We start from the raw sequence: 18,853 nt of genomic DNA, 5'->3' as shown, positions 1-18,853 counted from the left end.
TATTTTTTCAACAATTAAGCTCTTTGGTTTAGCAGGGTTGAGAAACACTGCCTTAAACTAAGCCCTTTAGTGCTCTAATACTGGTATCTTTAGTAAGTACTTGAAGCAACTCTTGATTACGTCTAAAAATCTTCATTTTTTTAAATGATAAGATTTAGGTCCTTGGTTACTTGTTCAGCTAGAGTTTGTTTCCTCAGTTAAGCTCCCACAGCATACACACAAATTGGGAAATAGCTCACCTAAGATTACAAGATAGATGAATGGATGGATGGACAGACAGATACTTTATTGATCCTGAGAGTACTCTGTTAAAAAAGTAATACTTCCCTTATTGTAAATGATAATCAAAGACAAGCTTTTGCTAGTTAGAGGAATTCAAAGTAGTGTCAGTGTTGCTCGGCATTGCCTGATGTGTGGTTAGTTTAATATGAAGTTGCCACCTGCTAATAAAGCAGTGCTGAGTAAAGCGACTAGATTCATTCTCTTCAGGACATTTTTTTTCCTGCTATAATTTCTACAAATTCTCTCTTTCACATCATCAGGATTAGGAATGACAAGGAAAGTGAGTGTTAATAATTGATGGAGGACTTTCTGTATTAATCTTGACACCAGTTTTTTATTCACAAAATTGAGTGTGACACTTTTATTTAATTCCACTCAGCCATCCGGTTTAAAGAAAACATTTATTCACATTGATATCAGTACATTTTTGAGTGCATATTTAACATACTGTATTTGTGCATGTAGTTACATCTCTATGTGTTTTTCCTTGTGTGCCTTCTCACAAACATGCTTGTAAAGTTAAAATTAACATGTTTTTAAAGGAGGTTTATGTACTCTACTTCATGTAGGGCATAAAAGAAACATATTTAGTTCTGCATCTCAGCTTGAATAAGTATTTTTGTACAATTTTCATTTTAGAGACAGAACCCAAACAAACAAACAAAAAAAAGAGGAAAAACAAGAAAAACCCAAATGCATAATCAGGTCTTAGCAGCAGACAGATACATGTTGACAGATAACACTGAGCTAATGAACATATAGCATTCTTACGCTAACAGTTAGTATCTCACATTCTACTAATCTAGACTACAAAACTATCTCACATTGCTGAGGAGTTTCCTCCTCCTTCTCCTCCTCCTTTTTTCCCTCCATAATTTATCCCCTTTTTCCTGTTAACTCCTGTGCTTTTGTCCATTTCCTGGTTAACATGTCCCTTCTTTCACTTGTTCTTCTGCTCGTCTTTACTCCTGGACGTTCAGGATCTGTGAAGACAGCCCCTGGTGCCAGTTCTTCAGCTTGGCAAAGCGGGGCCCTTTCACCTCCGACTCAAACCTCTCCCTAAAGGTGTGGAAGGAAAGACAAGGGTAAAAATTGCTGTCAATTTCATTTTTTACAATAATTAGGACTAAAAGATTGATATCACCCCTCTGTACAGAAAATAGATTCCACTAAGCTTTCTCAGCATAGAGACTGGAGACAGCTGGGGTAAATGGCTAACCAGGCATTGTCTGAAGGTAACAAAATCTGCCCAGCAACATCTTTAAAGGTGACTAATTAACACACTTTCTAAAGGTCTGCCAAAAATAAAAGGTGTCTGGATGCACCTCCTTCAAATCTTTTCATCTTACCTAAATCTGAAAGGGTAGAAGCATAATCTTCAACATGTTAATATTTATTTGAAGAATGGCACCCAAAGTGTTATGAGACTGATAAGTGGTCTTTCTTTGTTCCATTATTACCTTGACCTCGCAAGGGCTTCCTCATCTGGGTCTTGCACTGCATGGGGAGAAAAGATCAAAAAAGGATTTGATATGGATGATCACTGAGTCTAAACAAGGAGTGAGGATCAGCAGAGATGAGTATCAAGAAGATCAAGAGGTAGGAAAGAATAGAAGTAGAATGAAAAAATAAGGGATTAATCTTTTGTACTGACGGTATTCAGTGCCAGTGATGTGGGCCAGGATCCTGAAGCTCTTAGACTGCAGGTTGGCAGCACGACGGGCCCATTCAGACATATCCTGGGGTACCTCTCCTGGCCTGATTACTGCCTGGTAAACCGGAGACGCACAGTCCACCACAGGGTCCTTGACTGGCAGAGCTCCACTGCAGGGTAGACAGTCATGTTAGAGCTCTGAGTTTTTACTAAACCCTGTGGGTAAAGACCCCAAATGTGATAGATGACCATTAAGTACTAATTGCCCATGAAGTTGAAAGTTCAAAGTTGGACCTCATTACAAGATTTTGTTTCTAGAGGTCACATGAAATAATAGCAACATTTTTTTAGTATGTATTTATGGGCTTTTTGCCTTAGTCCAGAGAGTACAGGACAGTTGATAGTGTAGGAAGTCAGAGATTGGGGAACGACATGCTGGAAAGAAACCAGCTTGATAAACCAAGTGAATGGGTCAAATCCAGTTTGATTTATTGATGATATCAATGCATGTGTGTGGGATAAGTTGCATTGGTGCTAGCGCCCTGGGAGACAGTTACCTCGTTCTACAGCTGAAAAGAGTGTTTAGCTCCTGTTGTGTTTTAAACCTCTCTACTTTTATCAGGCCATTTTTGCAACTTTATTGTGCTTTTTTGCCCATTTCCAAAATGACTTTTAACCTATTTTTGCCATTTTTTTCACCACATTTTAACCTATTTTCCCCACTTTTAAAACCCATTATCCACTGTTTCTGCTCATTTTTGCAACTTTATCCACTTTGATGAATAATTGCCACTTTAAAGCCCATGTCCACTTCTTTCTCCAGCTGTTTTTGCAATTTTTTGCCCCATGTGGCTCATTTTTGCCTTTTTAAGCAATTTTTGCCATTTGTTGCCACTTTTCCACCAATTTTTTTTAACCCAGTTTCCCTCTCATTAACTCATTTCCAACCTTGTATCTCTTCATTTTGGCACTTTTTCCCCTTTGAACCCATTTTTGCCACTTTTTAACACACTTTCACGACTTAATCCAGTTGTTTTTGCAACTCTTTTGCCACTTTTAGCCAATTATTGCCACCTTTGCCCATTTCGCCTCTTCAAGCCATTTTTGCCACTTTGTAACCTATTTAAGCCACTTTTAACCCATTTTTGCTACTTTTTTTAACCCTTTATCACCATTTTTGACCCTTTTTGTCCCATTTCTGCATTATTGTCACCCATTTTTCCCCTTTCAACTCATTTTTGCCATTTTTTCCCCTAAAAGTCATATCAGCAGCTTCTACTTTCTTTTCTGGCATCCTTACATTTGTGCACATCATGGCTTAGCTATGATGTCTGAAATTACTTTGCAAGTTAAGTTCAGTGTGCTGGAAGGTAGACACAAGCAAGACTTGAACCTGGGCCACCCTTGCACATGGGGCATGCCTTAAACCACTAGGACATCTGCACCCCAGTCCAACTGATTTTTTAAACAACATTTTACTGTTTGGTCTTACAGTGTACCAACTGCACAAAACCAGCTCCCTTTTACTTACTTTTTCAAATATTTGTCTCAAATTTAAGTCAGTACCGATTGGGCAGTATTCCTGTAAAAACGTTTAAGTGGATATCCTGAACATTCCCATGCCATAAATCACCAACAGGTTCCTCACATTGTGATTATCTCATCTGTTTTATTTTTAGGCAAAAAAAACAAAAATCTTAACACGCTCACACTTTATCCAAAGTACCTCTAAGTACTTTTACACACATATCAAAGGCCAAAGTGACCTCCTGGTTAGTGGGTTTGTCCATCAAAACCTTAGTTTGTCCAAAACACACAATGTAACAAGAAGAAAAAATATTTTTAGATTCCAAAATGTGCACTCAATGGGACATTAAAAAAACGAGACACATGGAGCGATGCACAAGCTGTTAAGAAACCATTAGACAAATGAGACACGTGAATGAGGAGAGGCGGGATGGAAGAGGAGCACTGCTGTACTTACGCTAAGGGGGAGCCGGCCTCCTCACTGAGGTCACAACCAGTAGGGGAGGATGGGGAGGGATGGGTGGAGGACAGCACAGGTGTGGTTGGTTGTTTGTTTGTGGATGGAATGAGGAGAGGAGAGTGGGTGAACGGCACAGAGGAGTACGGGGTACGGACACAGACAACATGGAAAAGCCCGAACGTACAGTAGAGGAGACATCAGGGCAGCAGCAGACTAGGCTAAACGTAAAGCTGCTTTCAAAGGATGGGCTTTTCAGAACAAATGTCAGTAAGGGTTTGTTCATCCAAATCACCAAAAACAGTTTTTTCTCTAATGCCACAAAGTTTTCTTTCATTCTTTTGTTCTTTCTTTGTACTCAAACTTTGTACCTTCAACTCTTCATGAGTAAAAGAATCAACATGTTCTAACATGGTGGTTCAGGATAGCTCTGATCATTAAAACAGGAGAGTTTTGTGCCCATAAGGATCCTAGAAATTCTCATCAACGATGAGCAAAACTTACATCATCTGTATAGAAACGGTCTCTTTTGGAAACCATGTGATTGAGATTTTTGATGCTGTTGGTTGACGAGCAATGATTTCTCAAAATTATATCAAATTGAACCATAAACTATTTATGTTATCACACCCTGAGAGAAAAATGTTTTTTCATCTGGGTTAAATAGCCCTCTAACTTCTTAATACATGGGTTGGTTGATTGGTGTGATAATGTGAAGCTGTAAGTATAGGGAGTTAATCAAAGACCGTGGATGGATTATCTAGCTCACCTGTCATGTCCTTTGGCTTGCGACTGCCCTGCGATGGCATCCATGATGGCGTCCTGTGAGTACATGCTGATTGGTGTGTTGTACTGGGCGTGAACAATGGTGGCTTTTCCTCCTGGACCCTTCACCTCAATGGGCTTGTGGGTGGAGAGGGCAGAGTCTTTCAGGGCGATGGGGTTGAAGCTGGGAGTGTACTCCACACTGTCCATGTCAGGGTCAGAGATCAGTAGGTCGGAGAGGAGGTGGGGAGGTTCAGGAGGGGGGTCAGGTAGGGGTGAGGATGTGAGGTTGAGAGTCAGGGTGAGGGGGAGGAAATATGAGAGGAAAGAAATAAAGAGAAAGCACCAAAGTGAAGGGAGGAAACTGGGTCACTGTGCAGTCATGTAACAGCTGTTTGTTGCCCACTTGTAGAGACAACTTGTATGTTCACTCAAGACACCTTAAACTTTATTGTGACTGTGTCCCAGTTCGAAACTAAATCCTGATTCACAGCATTTTTTTACAAAGTAATGTTTTCAGACTGGACCAATGGTTAAATCTTACAAACTCAAAGATTTTTGTCAAAAATACATCCTCAAAGCTCAAAATCACTACAAAAAATGTAGCAATAACACGTTTAATCATTAAAAAATTATAACAATATTAAAAAATTTGTTATATGTGTTGAGGTCAAAACTTTCAATAGCTTGATTTGAATTGGCACCTCGTATTTTAAGGGCAAAACATAAATAATAAAACAAGTACACTGGTATTTTAATTCAAAGTTTTAACTTTGTGAAAAAGTGGTATTAACTTTGCAGAATTTACTGAACATGAAAGGCCCCGTCCATCATGGATGGTCAGTAAATAACAAACAATGGTTGGATGATTAAAACTGTCACACCACCACCACATGTCCAAAGAAAACCAAGCGTACTAATGATTTAGTCAATTACAAACAAATAGATTATTACCAGTAGGATTGACAAAACACGCTCTATACCATTGGTCCCCAACCTGGCGGACCCCTATGATGCAGTTACTGACAAAATAATGTAACTCTTGTTTTTATGCGAGTCCTGGGGAGCTCAGCTTTTCTTAGCAACAAGTAGGGGGCTACAGGGCTGAAGGGTTGGGAACCACCGCTCTGAAGTACACATGTTAATGTTGTTTTACACACCTCTGCCAAACATGTTAATTTAAACAAAATGCCATTGCTCATGCATTGTCATAAAGTTATACAGTCAGTATCCATAAGTTTTCACTTCATGTACACTATATGAAAACGAAAGAGGAGGATAACAAGAAAAAGTATGAGCTCATCATGAAAAGATGACTCAGTCGTATTCAGTCGTTCTGAAAGTTGTTGTAATATGTAAAACAAGGCAGACACTACAAGATAACTTTGCCAATTTTGTGACAGATTCCCCTTTGTGACCAAAGTCAGAAAAGGCCAGATTATCTGATGGTTCTAAAGATTAACTTGCTAGATTTTCCCAGATGTTAGGTGTGTTAGGGAGGAGGATTACTGCCAGAGGTGAGGGCAAAAATAAGGATGTGAACTTCACGAATAAAGTCAAAATGACAGGAAAAAGTTGAAATGTTGAGAATACACTCAAAATTTGGAAAATAAAGTTGAAATACAGTTTCAAGAGAACAGTTGAAATGTTGAGAAAAAATTCCAAATGTGGAGAAAAATATCTGAATTTTGTTGATAAAATAAAACCTTATTAGAATATAACAGACAACCACAATGTCTTCATAAGCTGAAAGAGAAAGAATCTTTGTTTTTAAATCCGCTTCTGAAGAAATATTTAACAAGTTCATCAATACAAGGCTGTTTTTTATTGGCTAATAGGGTTTGACTTTACTCTCAAATGTTGACCTTTTTTGTATCAGCTTTGTTCTTGAAATTTTGACTTAAATCTTTACATTTTGACCCTAACTCTGAAATATTTTTCAATCTTATTCCTCAAATTTTGACCTAATTCTCAAAGTGCACAGCATTAATTTTTCCCTCACCCCTGGCCCTTGTCCTTTTTTGCAGTTAAGATTTATCTTTCTCTGTCCAGTCTGTTTGGAAGACGATTTAATCAATTTCGACTTGAAATAAAAAATTGTTAAATATGTACAATTAGAAATCTAATCAGAAAACACTAAGGACAGCGGAGCATGCTCTCTATGGATTTTTACATGAAATCGGGAAGCTGACCAGAGGAGGAAGCAGAACAAACACAGCCATGGCAACTATAGTAAACGTGAAGTATGAAGTAAGATGGACATCAGAAAGAGAGGAGCAACTTGTTGATTTGTGGCAACAACATTAATGTTTTTACATGTCCTGGGAAACCTATCACAATCACACAAAAGAGGAGCTGAACTAATTTCACTACTGCAGTGGATGTAGCAGGTAGCAAACAAACAAAATTTAGCTTGTTTTATCAGGTTGTGCAAGATGATGAGTTCTGAGAGTGGAGGCTCTGATTGTTGGTGAATGATTCTGCTACTGTGTGTTGTGCCATGTTGGCCATCTCATTGCACACCATACATTATAAAAACAAAACAGTTGAACCATGTGTGGGGAAATCAGTTAAGATTTTAAAAATCTTTTAATGTGTGTCAGGCTTAAAAGTGACCCTTAATATTGGTAAGATTAAACTTTTTTGTTTGATACTCCTCATTAGTAGTTATGCAGTTTGGCTTTGTGTCTATTCATGAACTCATGTGTTTTCAGTAAATTTTGAATTATACAGTACCTTTGTTACAGTGATAGTGAGTAATAATTAACTCTTCTGCAATAGCAGTGCCCTAAAGCTGCAGTAGTTTAGTATGTTAGTAGCTTTACTTTTTTACAAACCACTTCTTGGGCCCTGATGTTGTTAGAAACATGTTTTAAACTCAGAGATGAGCTATACTCCACACCAAAATCACCCGTTTAAACTCCTACTTCCTCTACAAATGCACACTTCATGCACTTTAAGTTCTGAAAAACACAACATTACTGACGTTGCAGCTGTGTTGGCGATGACCTGAAACACACCAGAGAGAGACACAGAGAGAAGAAGATAGTGTTATGAATCACCACAGGTATTTTAGTGCGTACAAAGACATCGTGTGTTTGTAGGAAACTATCCTAATCCACTGATATACTGTAATCCATGTACAGGTCAGAATAGAAGCCATTTGTCATCAGTGGGATATTTCAGCGCTTCTCCTGCATCATCAGCTGTGACTGACATGAACAGAAGCGTCTCAATCACATGACGCAGGACGAGGACACATTTAGCACCGGACAGCCACAAATACACAAACACAACACCTGATCTACTTATGTCAGAGCTGCAGCCGTTACACACACAAGATGTTGGGGAAGAAAAAGGGTATTTCACCGTTTAACTGTTGGGAACAACTGTTAAGATCCCACAAAACTACTTCAAGCACTTACAATTAAGATTTTAACTGCAGAATTGACATTTCATTACAATTTTGACAAGCTTGACTTACACTGACACATTTTGGCAGCTTATTTTTATCATATACTCCAACAATAAACTGGGTATTTGGTTAAAAAAAGCAAGTCAAAACCACAAGTGTTTGTTCAATGAAAAATGGCTTCTCCAAACATCCAGTGTAATCAAATCAACGTATTTTGCATAAGCCTCATTGGGATCAGGGACCAGTGAGAAAGAGGTTTGATTTTTAGTCATTAATGTGCTTATCTCTTGCTAACTTGGTGTTTTAGACATTTCCTGGCCAAACCCCTGGAGGATCTGCCTGCAGACCTGTATGGTGGGGCACCTCTACAATCGGGCGACTGTGGGGCGGGAAGTGACGTACATTACCCAAGTTGGAATCAGATGGCATGTATTTTCTGCTTGCTGTTAGAGGTTACGGTAAGGTTTTTTTTTTTTTGTCACAAGAAATGAATAAAAATTGAAAGAGGGTTAAGGTTAGGTAACCAAACCCTAAAGGTTAGGTTAGGGTTAGGGTAAGGGTGAGGTGGATAAAATTTAAAATAACAGACCACAAACTAAAACCCAACAAGGATTAATATTTCACTTTGCACCCCATGGCCGAGGTCACCCCATTGTAGATGTCTGAAACAGATAAGCCCAAAATGCCCAAACATAGAGGTCTGCAGCGAGATGCCTCTTAAATTTCCATTTTTACCAATCTTGTAAGGTTTTTAACAGTTACATCTTCATACTGTTGTTGGATAGACACATTACTCTACATAGAGCAATGTAGGAACACCAGCATGGCAGGCTGAACTTTACAAACTAGGTTCCCAAAGACCTCTGCTTGTTTATTAATTTTAACTGTTAGCCAAATAATTTATTCTTTCTTCCTTCATAAAGTTTGTAATTCTTTAGGAAAAACAGTCTCCTCCAGGAAAAACATCCTCACAATCGTGTCAATACAGTAGTCTTGTTGAAGAATTGTTCCTGAATTTGATGCAGCACTTTCAGAAAACAGGAAAACTGTTAAAGTTTTCTGAGTACTTACAATAAGTGTTATAGATTGCTATTACACAGTACGAATGAATTTGTGTTTTTGGTGTTTTCACACCCATATAAAACCTTCTGCAGACAGCACTTGTAGCTCAATGGCTGACACTGAACTCAGAGTTGAAAGAAGACCAACAGGGGTCAGCCAGCAACACAGACCTCTTTACTTTTGCCAAAGACAGAAGCAAACAGTGGGTGTAAACTGCCAAATAGCTGTCTTTCCTTGGTAAACTCTAGATTAGCAATATCTCTGTCAAATACAGTTTCAGGAGGAACTTAAACAGCAATCACTCATCTTTGCCCACACTTATTACTAGTATTTTTGTTGTTTAAGAAAAGCTAAATTAAATATTTAAAAGGCTTTTGTAGGTTTGGTTTTCGATAGGCTTTAAAAGTTGATTAATTTCACATTTGATTGGCTGCAAATAACTCAAATTACTTTGCTTTTTAATGTCAGTGCAAGTATGCTGAGATGAGGGATTAAAGGCTTTTGAGGGCAGCAGTCGGGCGGTAGGTTTGTCCATACAGTATGTGATGTGGGTACAGTAGGTTAACGTGCTGGGCACAGACCTCACACGTGAGACATCTCCCCACAGAGAAGGAGCTATCTCAGGTTCGGCATCTCTGAGATTCGGGATGATGGTGTGTAACCGGAGCGGAACATTCCATGACCATGTTTAACAGCTGCTCTCTCCTGTGCGTGAGTGTGTGCGTGTCTGTTTCTGTCAGAGTGTCCGTGTTCTGGGTGAGGTGGGGCCGCTGGCATGATACTACCGTCATCGCTCTGCGGTCTGCCCTGAGCACGTTTCCTGCCTCCTGACTTACCGTTAGCTGTGGCTGTAAAGCCACTCGGCTCCAGAAGGGAAACGCATTAGTGAAGGCTGATACCTGGATGTGATATGTCAGAGGCCAAACAGATTGTGCCCTTAATTAACTTCTGCAAGTATTTCATGACTGAGGCTTCACCCGAATTCACGCCAACCCTCTGAAGAGAGGTTTCTCATTGAGGCCACAACTGAACTCAAGTCATTGCAACATACAGTGCACTGAGGATAAAGACATACAGTATGACATAAGCCTGAATCAAGACCATCAAGATTTGTGATTCTTTTTAATATGCGTTTTTAAATGATCCAGTGTTCCGATGTCTGTTTAGGTTCTTATTCATCCAGGTTTAAGTTATACAGATCTTTGTCAAGGGGAAACAGGACTTGGTTGAGGTTCTTTGAGATGTTTTGCCTCTCCTCCAAAAGGTTTCTATTTAGTTCTAAAGAGGCTGGGGCCTTAGCCTCTGTTGACCATTGTAAAAGCTATAATTTTTCAGCTCTGGCCCCAGTGTCTTTAGAACTGAAGTAGCCTTCTGGAGGAGAGGCGAAACATCTCCAAGAACCTCAATCAAATCCAGTTGCCCAAAGTACCAAAGCTTTAAAAATAAACCAGATCTGCAGTCATATTTTTAATCCATTGATTGTGAGCTGTTTCTAACTTTGACAACATTTCTGTGCCAAAATTTTACCACTGTATTTGTGCTTTTAGACGGTGTGCAGGAGTTTGCTTAGAATTTTTGGTCATTAAAAATAAGAAATGACCCTTTATTGGGTGCCCAGGATTAGCTGTTTGTTCCTGTAGCATCAAAGCAGGTAACAGGGTTACAACCTTAGCTTAAAGAAAATTGGGCTGCAAAAATACTGAGGTAAGACTTAGAGGAAACCTACACAAAAAAATCTGGAGTGTTGAATAGTCAGTGTTAAACAGTTCAGAGTTGATTTTATCACTTAAAGTGTAATTTTAACTTCATTCAGAGAAAATAGCCTTCAGTGGTGGAGTTACCTGACAGTGAAGATCCACTCAGTGTTACTCTATCTCTGTAGAGTCAACTGATCTAAGCTCTGCCCACTGCAATTTTAAATCTGGGGGTTGGAGTTTTTCCATCATGCTTTTGTACAGAGTGTTTAGATGTGTTTTAGATGAGTTAAGACGCGTTAACCATGATTGAAGTTGTCTGCTAAGTTGGTTGCTTCCTTGCAGAAGTACTAAATTTTAAGCCATTTCCTTTTTGTTCTGCTGACACTGTTTTTCAATAGGATTTGCTCCTAAGGCTTTGGGTGTGTAATCCAAGCACTTCCATTCAGTGGAACTCAGCTGAAGACATAAAGAAGAGTTCTAAATATTATTTAAACAATAATATTACATATGCCTTGGAAAAGAGTTTATTTGACCTTTACACCTAATACAGAAAAAACTAGCACAGTTAATGACTTAAATGTATGTCTCTTTTATATTGTAGTACTGCAGAATATGATGGAAAGTATAAACTGGCACTTTTATTTAAGTGTGGAAGTTTAAGATTCTTTATGTGTGTCTTGATGTATTTCAGACTGCAGTGTTGGTTTGGAATGGTTATTCCTGACTCAATCTGCCGTCTGCTGGTAGCTAATTCGTTATAAAGTGTTGACTGTACAATATATAATATGTCTTTATTAATTTTCACCATTAAATGGTAAACCACAGTGAGTTTCCAAACTTGCCATGATAGCAGAGGAAACTGTCCAGTTTGTAAATGTGGCAAATTGATACTGAGCTGCTTACCGTCATTCTGTTTGAACAGAACACTTTTTTAAAAGTGATTGGAATCATTGGGTATTTCAACAGCAAACAAACAAATGAACACACGAAAAAGTCAATAACTCTCTGTTTGTCTCTTGAGAGGGAAAAAATCGTAACCTCTTAGTAACCCTGCCATGAATTTAAAACCACCAAAAAAGCTTAACAAGCAAGTTTCCAGGGGAGAAAGGATTAATTCTCTCTTCTAGGATTTGCAATCTGTAAGAGTGTTGGAGAAAAAGGAGTTGTATTTGCCTTAAGATAAAAGGCATCAAAGAGGGAAATCAGCGAGCTGAAACAACACAAGAGAAAAAAGAGACTCTTTTGAAAAACTATCTAATTGCAGCTCAATGTCACTAGTTCCATTTTTATTTCAGCCACAGTTCATGAGACTGCACTGTTCAGAATAGGGAAACCAACCGGCTGCCAATTGAAAATTGATTGATTTTATCTCTTGTCCATGTGAACAAAAAATATTTTTTATTTTAAATTCTAAAAACTTTCAGGTGTCATCTGAGAGATCTGGAAGTGACACTCAGGCCTCTCGACCTTTCGAAAAGTGTCTCTAAACAGGCTGTAATAAAGATCCTGAGACGACCCTGCAGTCCAATCTGCTATTCTGTTACCTGGAGGCTGGCCAGGTATGTTTGTGTGTACGCTCCTGATATAGGGCCACGTGTGAGAGGAATGGATGCTGGGATAGCAATGGAAAATTCTGGTTTTATTTTCTGATCATAGTCCTGCTAATGTGAGGTTAAATGGGGCTGGGAGTTATTTGCATTTCACTTGATTCCTCCAAAGTAAAAAGCTTTTGTTTTCTTTATTGGTTTATTGATTGGCTTAGATCAAATGTTGGTATTTTGGTTGAGTCTTCCCTAAATGTTACATAACTTCAGGTTATTTCTCACCAGAGACCAGCTGCAGGTAACTTTTACATGGCCTGCATTAGCGGAATTCTGCCAAGTCTCAAAAGAGGAAACTGACTAATTATGTCATTTTAGTTTAGTTTAGATTGTTAATGATATTTAAAGGTGCCCTTATGTGGGACTAGGAAGGTAGTCCTTTTGTTCCTTTCAATCAAAGTGTGCTGGCTGCTCTATTTTGACCTCCTCTTTTACTTTTCTAACAAGTTATGTAAAAGGGAAGAGGTCATGATAGGCCCTTCTATGAAGTCTATTATGTTTCAATTTTCCTGAAGTTGGTTTAAAATAAATTTTCCTGATTTCTGTTCTCCAAACAGGGTTTCCTGCAGTGTGAATATGTGACACTAGAGGGCAGCAGGACACTTGTTGTTGGTCCCACGATGTCGACACCCTCATAAACATTTGATAAGACAAGCAAAGATGTGAAGTAAGCACATTTGCCTACTGTGTTTGTGTGTTTAGTTGTGTTTTTCGTTAGAATTATATATTTGCTTTGTATTGCTGTGTGTGTGTTTATACCTTCTGATGGGGGATGATTGGCATGGGTGAATCCATTCTTGGAGTTGCTGTAGGAACTGGTGCAGGACGTCTTGATCTGTAGATTACATCAGAAAATCCTTAAAAACTTTAAACATTTTTCCTTTTTGGAGCAGTTAAAACAGAACCATATATGTAAAGAATGTTTTAGTGCCATCTACTTATTTTATAGGTGTTTCGGTGAGTGCTGCTAGTTTACTTCTGCATGGTGAGTGACAGTTTGTGGACGGCAGACTTGATCTTGTTCTGGGCCTCCAGGTGCGTCATTCCCTCAGTGCTGACCCCATCGATGGCTGAGATGATGTCGCCTTGGGCCAGGCTGCCGCCAACTGCCTTGCTGCCCGGAGTTATCTATGGAGAGGTCAAAAGAGCAGGTCAAACTAGGACCACTGACACAGATTCCTCAGGGAACCACACCAGCAAGCAAAAACATATGCAGTTACCAGTTTCACATTGTAGGGGTACTTTGGAGTGACTCCTCCTGGGTGTTAAATAAAGAACTCGTTGAAAAGACAGCAAATTAAAATGATTTGTTCACTGGGATGCTTCAAACCATTGGTCAAAACATCATAACACGTGAATTAATGCTTATTTATTCTGTAGAGAAGCTGACGGAGTGAAATAAAGCAATGCAGCAGAGGCAGCATGCAGATGAAGCTGTTTTAATTGATCAACAGAGAGGAACTATATTTTATCCTCAGAGGCTTTAAATAAGAATAAATAAAAGTTTCAAATCTCTGTAGTGTGGAGTTCAGAATCATAGATTGTATATTTGAAAAAGAACAAAGGCTCTAGTTGGCAAAGTGACAATTATTCTGTATTGTCTTAAACCTGCGGCTTTACTAATAGCCTGCAGGGGGCGACTCCACCGTGAGAAATAAAGCCAGACTCTATTAAATGAAACTACTTTTCAATTTGTTTACTACCTCAGTAATTCCGGATCCCTTTTTTATAAGCATTCCTTTTATCATGCTTGTTTGTGGTTCTGATTATAGTAATATTAATACTAAAGTAGAGTATTAAGAGAGAGTACAGAGATTGATGAGTGGCTACCACAGAAAGTTGTTAACATGGGCAATAGAAAATACTGATTGTAGGGCTGTCAAGATTAATTGCATAAATCACAATGAACTACAAAAAACAGGGAAGAAATAATGGTATGCACTTTTACAATAGAGTTGAAATGATAAGAAAAATGTAGGGCTGTCAAGATTAATTGCATTAATTGTGATTCACTACGGGAAACGAAAAAAATGATGGTGTGCAATTCAAGAATAGAGTCGAAATGACGAGAAAAAAAGTTGAAACACAGTTTCAAGATTTACTATTGAAATGTTCAGAAAAGGTAGGGCTGTCAAGTTTAATTGTATTAAACGTGATTAACCACAATCTTTAATTAGAGCACTAATTTTCCAAAATTGTGATTAATTGTACGCTCTATTTGTGCTTCCAGCAAACTTTGGTTAAGCCATGTCAGCATCTCCCTGCAGCCACAGTGATGTTTATTAAGTCTCTTCCTTTAATAGCTCAGTGAACGAGTCAGAAGTCATCTAAACTTTTGTGTTTTCAAACATATTCACCTTATTTTCTTTTCAGTACATAAAAAGTTCATTTTGCCATGGTTTAGTTCCTGTTAAACTCTTCAGTCTACCTATATACTTGGTTCCTGCAGATCCTTGAAAAGACTTAAAAGGTCTTAAATTGGGCTTTTGAAATGAAAAGCCAAAAAGTCTCTTCAGTCTTATTTTTACCTGTGAGAGGTCTTAAATATCTGGAGGCACTTTGACTAAAACACATCTTTATCCAGTCTTCTTTCAAAAAGCAATTTATTAGTTTTTTTTAATCATCATTTTTTACTTGTGTGTGACAACCCCATTTACAGCAGTGCGGCTTGTATAAAGCCTATCTGTGTTAACTGTTCCGAATCATCTTAGCACACATGCTAACTATTACCATACAGCATATATGGTACACTGATTGAACAGAGGCTTTGAATGTGCCAGAAATAATCAAATTTGGGTATATTTGACCCAAAAGTGTTTTTGTCTTGTATCATTTGACAATTATAAACTCTGCATCAGAAAAATCAGCCCTGGTCCAGAGCAATCTCACATGCCTTCATTTTTAAACGTTTGATGTACAAAAAGTGGTATTAATTTGTCTTAGTTCAGTTCTTATAAAGGTCTTGATAAGTGTTAAATGTTACTTTTAAAAATGTGCCGGGACCCTGTATATAAACAGGAAGTCAATGACCCATAGTTTAAGACCGTAGAAAAGTCCAAATGACGATTTGGCCTCTAATCACGATTAACTACAAAAACCCAGAGATTAATCACAATTAGAAATTTTTCCTTTTAACAGCCCTAGCTATTTGTATTCCTTTGTTTGGCAAAATGTGGTCACTTCCTCTAAAAGAAATGGCAGCAGCCAGTATGACTAACCTAAGGCTTCAAAATGCGGGTTCATGAACCTCTGGGTCGACGCAATGTAGCAAGTAAATTTTTATCTATTTTATGGTCAAACTTTAGAAAGGCATATTTATCAAGGCTTTCATTTAGAGGATGATATGAATAGTCTCAGCTTTTATTTTTAAATAGCTTATATTCTTGAATTGTCAGCTATATATTGGCATTCAGTTGAATCCTGGCTCAGTCTCACAAAGCCTCACTTAAACTCCACAGAGAGGAGGTTTAATTGAGCTCAGAGGCCTGCAGGGACATACAGTATTGGGTCTAAGCTTACAGTCGACTCGTTAAAGAGTTAAAAATAAGCAACGATGTTGATGCCTGCCTAGCTTCACTGTGATTGACCCTGCTGAGCCCCTCCCAAACACACACTACACCCCTCCCACACACCTGCTACTGACATTCACACAATTTTCTCTTCCCTTTTGTATGATTTCCTCTTGAATTCACAACCTTCCCTTACATTATAAAACCATTTCATGTGATCAAATAGTCATATGTAACCTTCATCCTTTCCTGTCTCCTCCTTTCATTTTGTACCTTTGCATTTCAATCATTTCTCCTCCCCTGTGTATTATCGTGTGTATATAAAGCAAAGTAACAGTAGGGGGCAGTATATGAGGTGATGTCAGGCAGAGAAAATGTTTCTCCGCACAGCTTCCTTGGTGTAATTAAACACACATGTAGACACATAACACTGCTGACCACTATGTCATGCATGTTTTTATATGCATTAACAGGAAGTGGATATGAAGGCTGAGTCCGTGATAATTGGATATTAATGAAAGAGCAACACTGATGGATTTTGGTTTGTTTGTCTTCTTCCATCAACATGCCAGCTTATCACAGAAAAGCTGTTTTTATTATTTTAGGCTGAAAACAGCATGTAAATAGTTTTAATTTTTTTAAACTGCTGAAAACCTTCAAATTTTATTCACTGGAGTAGAGACAAAATGAATGGTCAATCCTTCAGCTGGCTAAAAGGGCGTTAAAATCTACAGCTTCTCATTCCTCTTGCCTCTCATAGTTCTTAGCAATCCAAACCCTGGCAGTGTTGCGTCAAACTGTAATGGCACCCTTAGGTGTCACGTCAAGTTGAAGTGTTTTATGATGACCTGTCAGAGCCTGACATGACCACAGGATGAACACAAATCCAATGATACAATGCCACAGCAGACGTGGATCAAAGCTGCTCCCTGGCTGTTTTAAACAGGGGGATCAGGAGACAACAGAGCAACACGTGTGCAGAGCTGTGGATCAATAGCAGGCTGATTGCCAACAGGGCATCAATCAAGACTGAGGAATGAGACGTAAGGGGACAGAGTTAATGTCCACATTGTTCTGCCCTGTCTTCGCCTGAATCCATCAGATCCTCCAACCTTTTCTATTCCTTTACAATGTCGAGCCCCAAAAGATGAACAGAGCTATCAGGGAGGAATAAAAGCTTACTAAAGGTAACACAAGCTGCCATTAGCTTTGCTTCTTTCCTGCCCAGTTCCCCTTTCCAAGCCCTCTCCATCCATCTCCATCCACCTCTCCTGCAGTGCTATTTAAAGGAAACGCTGTAAATACAACAGCAGGGCAGCCAAAGAGAGGAAGACACCCGTCTCTCTGCAGCTGAAGTTTTCATTTACTGTAAACTTTTTTTTTCTTAACTCGACATATCATATTCAAATTATTGTTCTTAAACTGAAACTTGCGAATTTACAAGCAAGAAATTTGTGTTTTTTATGGCCTTATGACTTTGTGTAATGCCAGTATCACTGTCAAAAAAAGGGAAACATCCTCAAATTTGCCATTTGTGTTTTCTTAAGTCTGATGTCAAAATGACACCTCAAGTTTGAAATATTTGACATTTAAAATAGCTTTCACTGAAAAAATAACTCATCCTTAATCCGTATGTGAAAAGATCCTCCTCTACGCTGATGATACAATAATATTCTGTCCAGCTCAAATCTGATATAATAAGTTTTGAATGCAATCAAAGATTAGATTTTCAAAAGGGGCTTTTAAAAAGACTTGCAGCTCTTAATGCAGCAACGCCTCCACTCCAGTAAAACTATTCCCGTCTTTCCACTGCCACTCTATTCTGGAAATCTCTCTGGAGATTACATCTTAGCCCTCTGTCATCATCACGTACAGCAACATTACATAACAGTTTAGTCTTTGCTCTGACACACACAAACACACTGTTGGGTACACGCATATCACATGCATATACAGTATGAAGCTTAATTACGTTTGAATGAGTTTGCCAATTCTAACTATTAGCTTAAAATCAGGTGAGTTTAAGTGAAAAGGTGCAAAATTGGTTTATGTCATGAAACAAAAAGCTTACAGCAGTATGTACCTTTATGCTTATATTGACCTGCATTAAATACAATAATTCAAGCTGTCAAAATAGAAGTAATTTTACCCCCAATTATTACTAAAAACCCTCACATTTGCCTCTGTTTCCATCAATTTTTGTGGAATATATCCTCAAAATGTTGCAAAAATGCAAACATTTTTGAAGTTTTATGGTCATTCTGGTCATTATCAGTGCTGTGTTTACATTATTACATAATCTTTTATTTCTCAGCAGATCATTTGCCAGAGGTGAGCTGTAGTTTAGCAGATTTAGTTTGCGTTATGAGTCATTTCTAAACTTTTTTGTCATATTTCATCATCATGTAATTTTGCAACTGCTCTGTTTGTAACATTGCATAATTAGTTTCAATGTCACATTGCAGATGGCTTTTGTTTTGTTTTGTTTTTGTTTTTTTTCAAGTTGCTTTGTCACAACAAATCTCACTCTTTGCAGGGCGGATGTGTCCTTACCCTGGAGATGGTGAGTGGCATGTTGAAGTCCTTTCCACCCTGTAGTCTGAAGCCCCATGGAGCTGGGCCATTCAGAGTCACTGTGTACGAACTCATCTTCGGTTAGACGTCAACACTCCTCCTTCAGACAACTCCTGCTGGCTGTATGGCTTCCCCTTTCTGCTCGGTGTGTTCTCCTCGTCCTCCCCCTGCTATCCTTTTTCGTCCCCAACGGCGCCTTGGTGCTCGCCTCTCCTCCGTCAGCCCTGGACTTCTCTACCGTCTCTCCCCTGTCTGCTCCCAGCGTTCAGGACAAACACCCTGGGGTGGTGGGTGGGTGGGTCAGGTGCAG

General features: G+C 38.7%; 1 protein-coding gene and 1 long non-coding RNA gene across 3 annotated transcripts in view; one reads left to right on the top strand and one right to left on the bottom strand.

Annotated features, from left to right (window-relative positions):
* Positions 1 to 10,193, top strand: part of LOC121528101 — a 19,142-nt gene extending 8,949 nt beyond the window's left edge. Inside the window, exon 3 of the long non-coding RNA XR_005993471.1 lies at positions 8,408 to 10,193. This is a non-coding gene — a long non-coding RNA (uncharacterized LOC121528101). The remainder of the gene's footprint in view (positions 1 to 8,407) is intronic.
* Positions 665 to 18,853, bottom strand: ldb3b (LIM domain binding 3b). 2 transcript variants are annotated; one of them, XM_041815254.1, is made up of 9 exons: positions 18,523 to 18,853; positions 13,437 to 13,588; positions 13,220 to 13,295; positions 7,672 to 7,694; positions 4,690 to 4,887; positions 3,921 to 3,944; positions 1,937 to 2,106; positions 1,743 to 1,779; positions 665 to 1,341 (listed from the first exon to the last, which is right to left on the bottom strand). In XM_041815254.1, exons 1-9 carry the CDS (start codon positions 18,616 to 18,618, stop codon positions 1,245 to 1,247), a joined length of 873 nt encoding a protein of 290 aa, XP_041671188.1. In that variant the 5' UTR covers positions 18,619 to 18,853; the 3' UTR covers positions 665 to 1,244. The 2 variants fall into 2 exon arrangements, with proteins under 2 accessions (XP_041671188.1, XP_041671189.1); XM_041815255.1 differs by lacking the exon at positions 3,921 to 3,944.

Source organism: Cheilinus undulatus, linkage group 20 (assembly GCF_018320785.1).
Source record: "Cheilinus undulatus linkage group 20, ASM1832078v1, whole genome shotgun sequence".
In the NCBI taxonomy this organism is placed as follows: Eukaryota; Metazoa; Chordata; class Actinopteri; order Labriformes; family Labridae; genus Cheilinus; species Cheilinus undulatus.
The sequence above is the reverse complement of the archived record's forward strand: the minus strand, read 5'-3'. Positions and strand labels throughout refer to the sequence as shown.

Coding starts and splice junctions, on each gene's coding strand:
- ldb3b (XM_041815254.1), bottom strand. CDS start 18,618: ATGAGTTCGTACACAGTGACTCTGAATGGCCCAGCTCCATGGGGCTTC. Junction 2,107..3,920: donor GAGGCCGGCTCCCCCTTAGC/GTAAGTACAGCA, acceptor TCTACCCTGCAG/TGGAGCTCTGCCAGTCAAGG. Junction 1,342..1,742: donor GAAGCCCTTGCGAGGTCAAG/GTAATAATGGAA, acceptor CCACACCTTTAG/GGAGAGGTTTGAGTCGGAGG.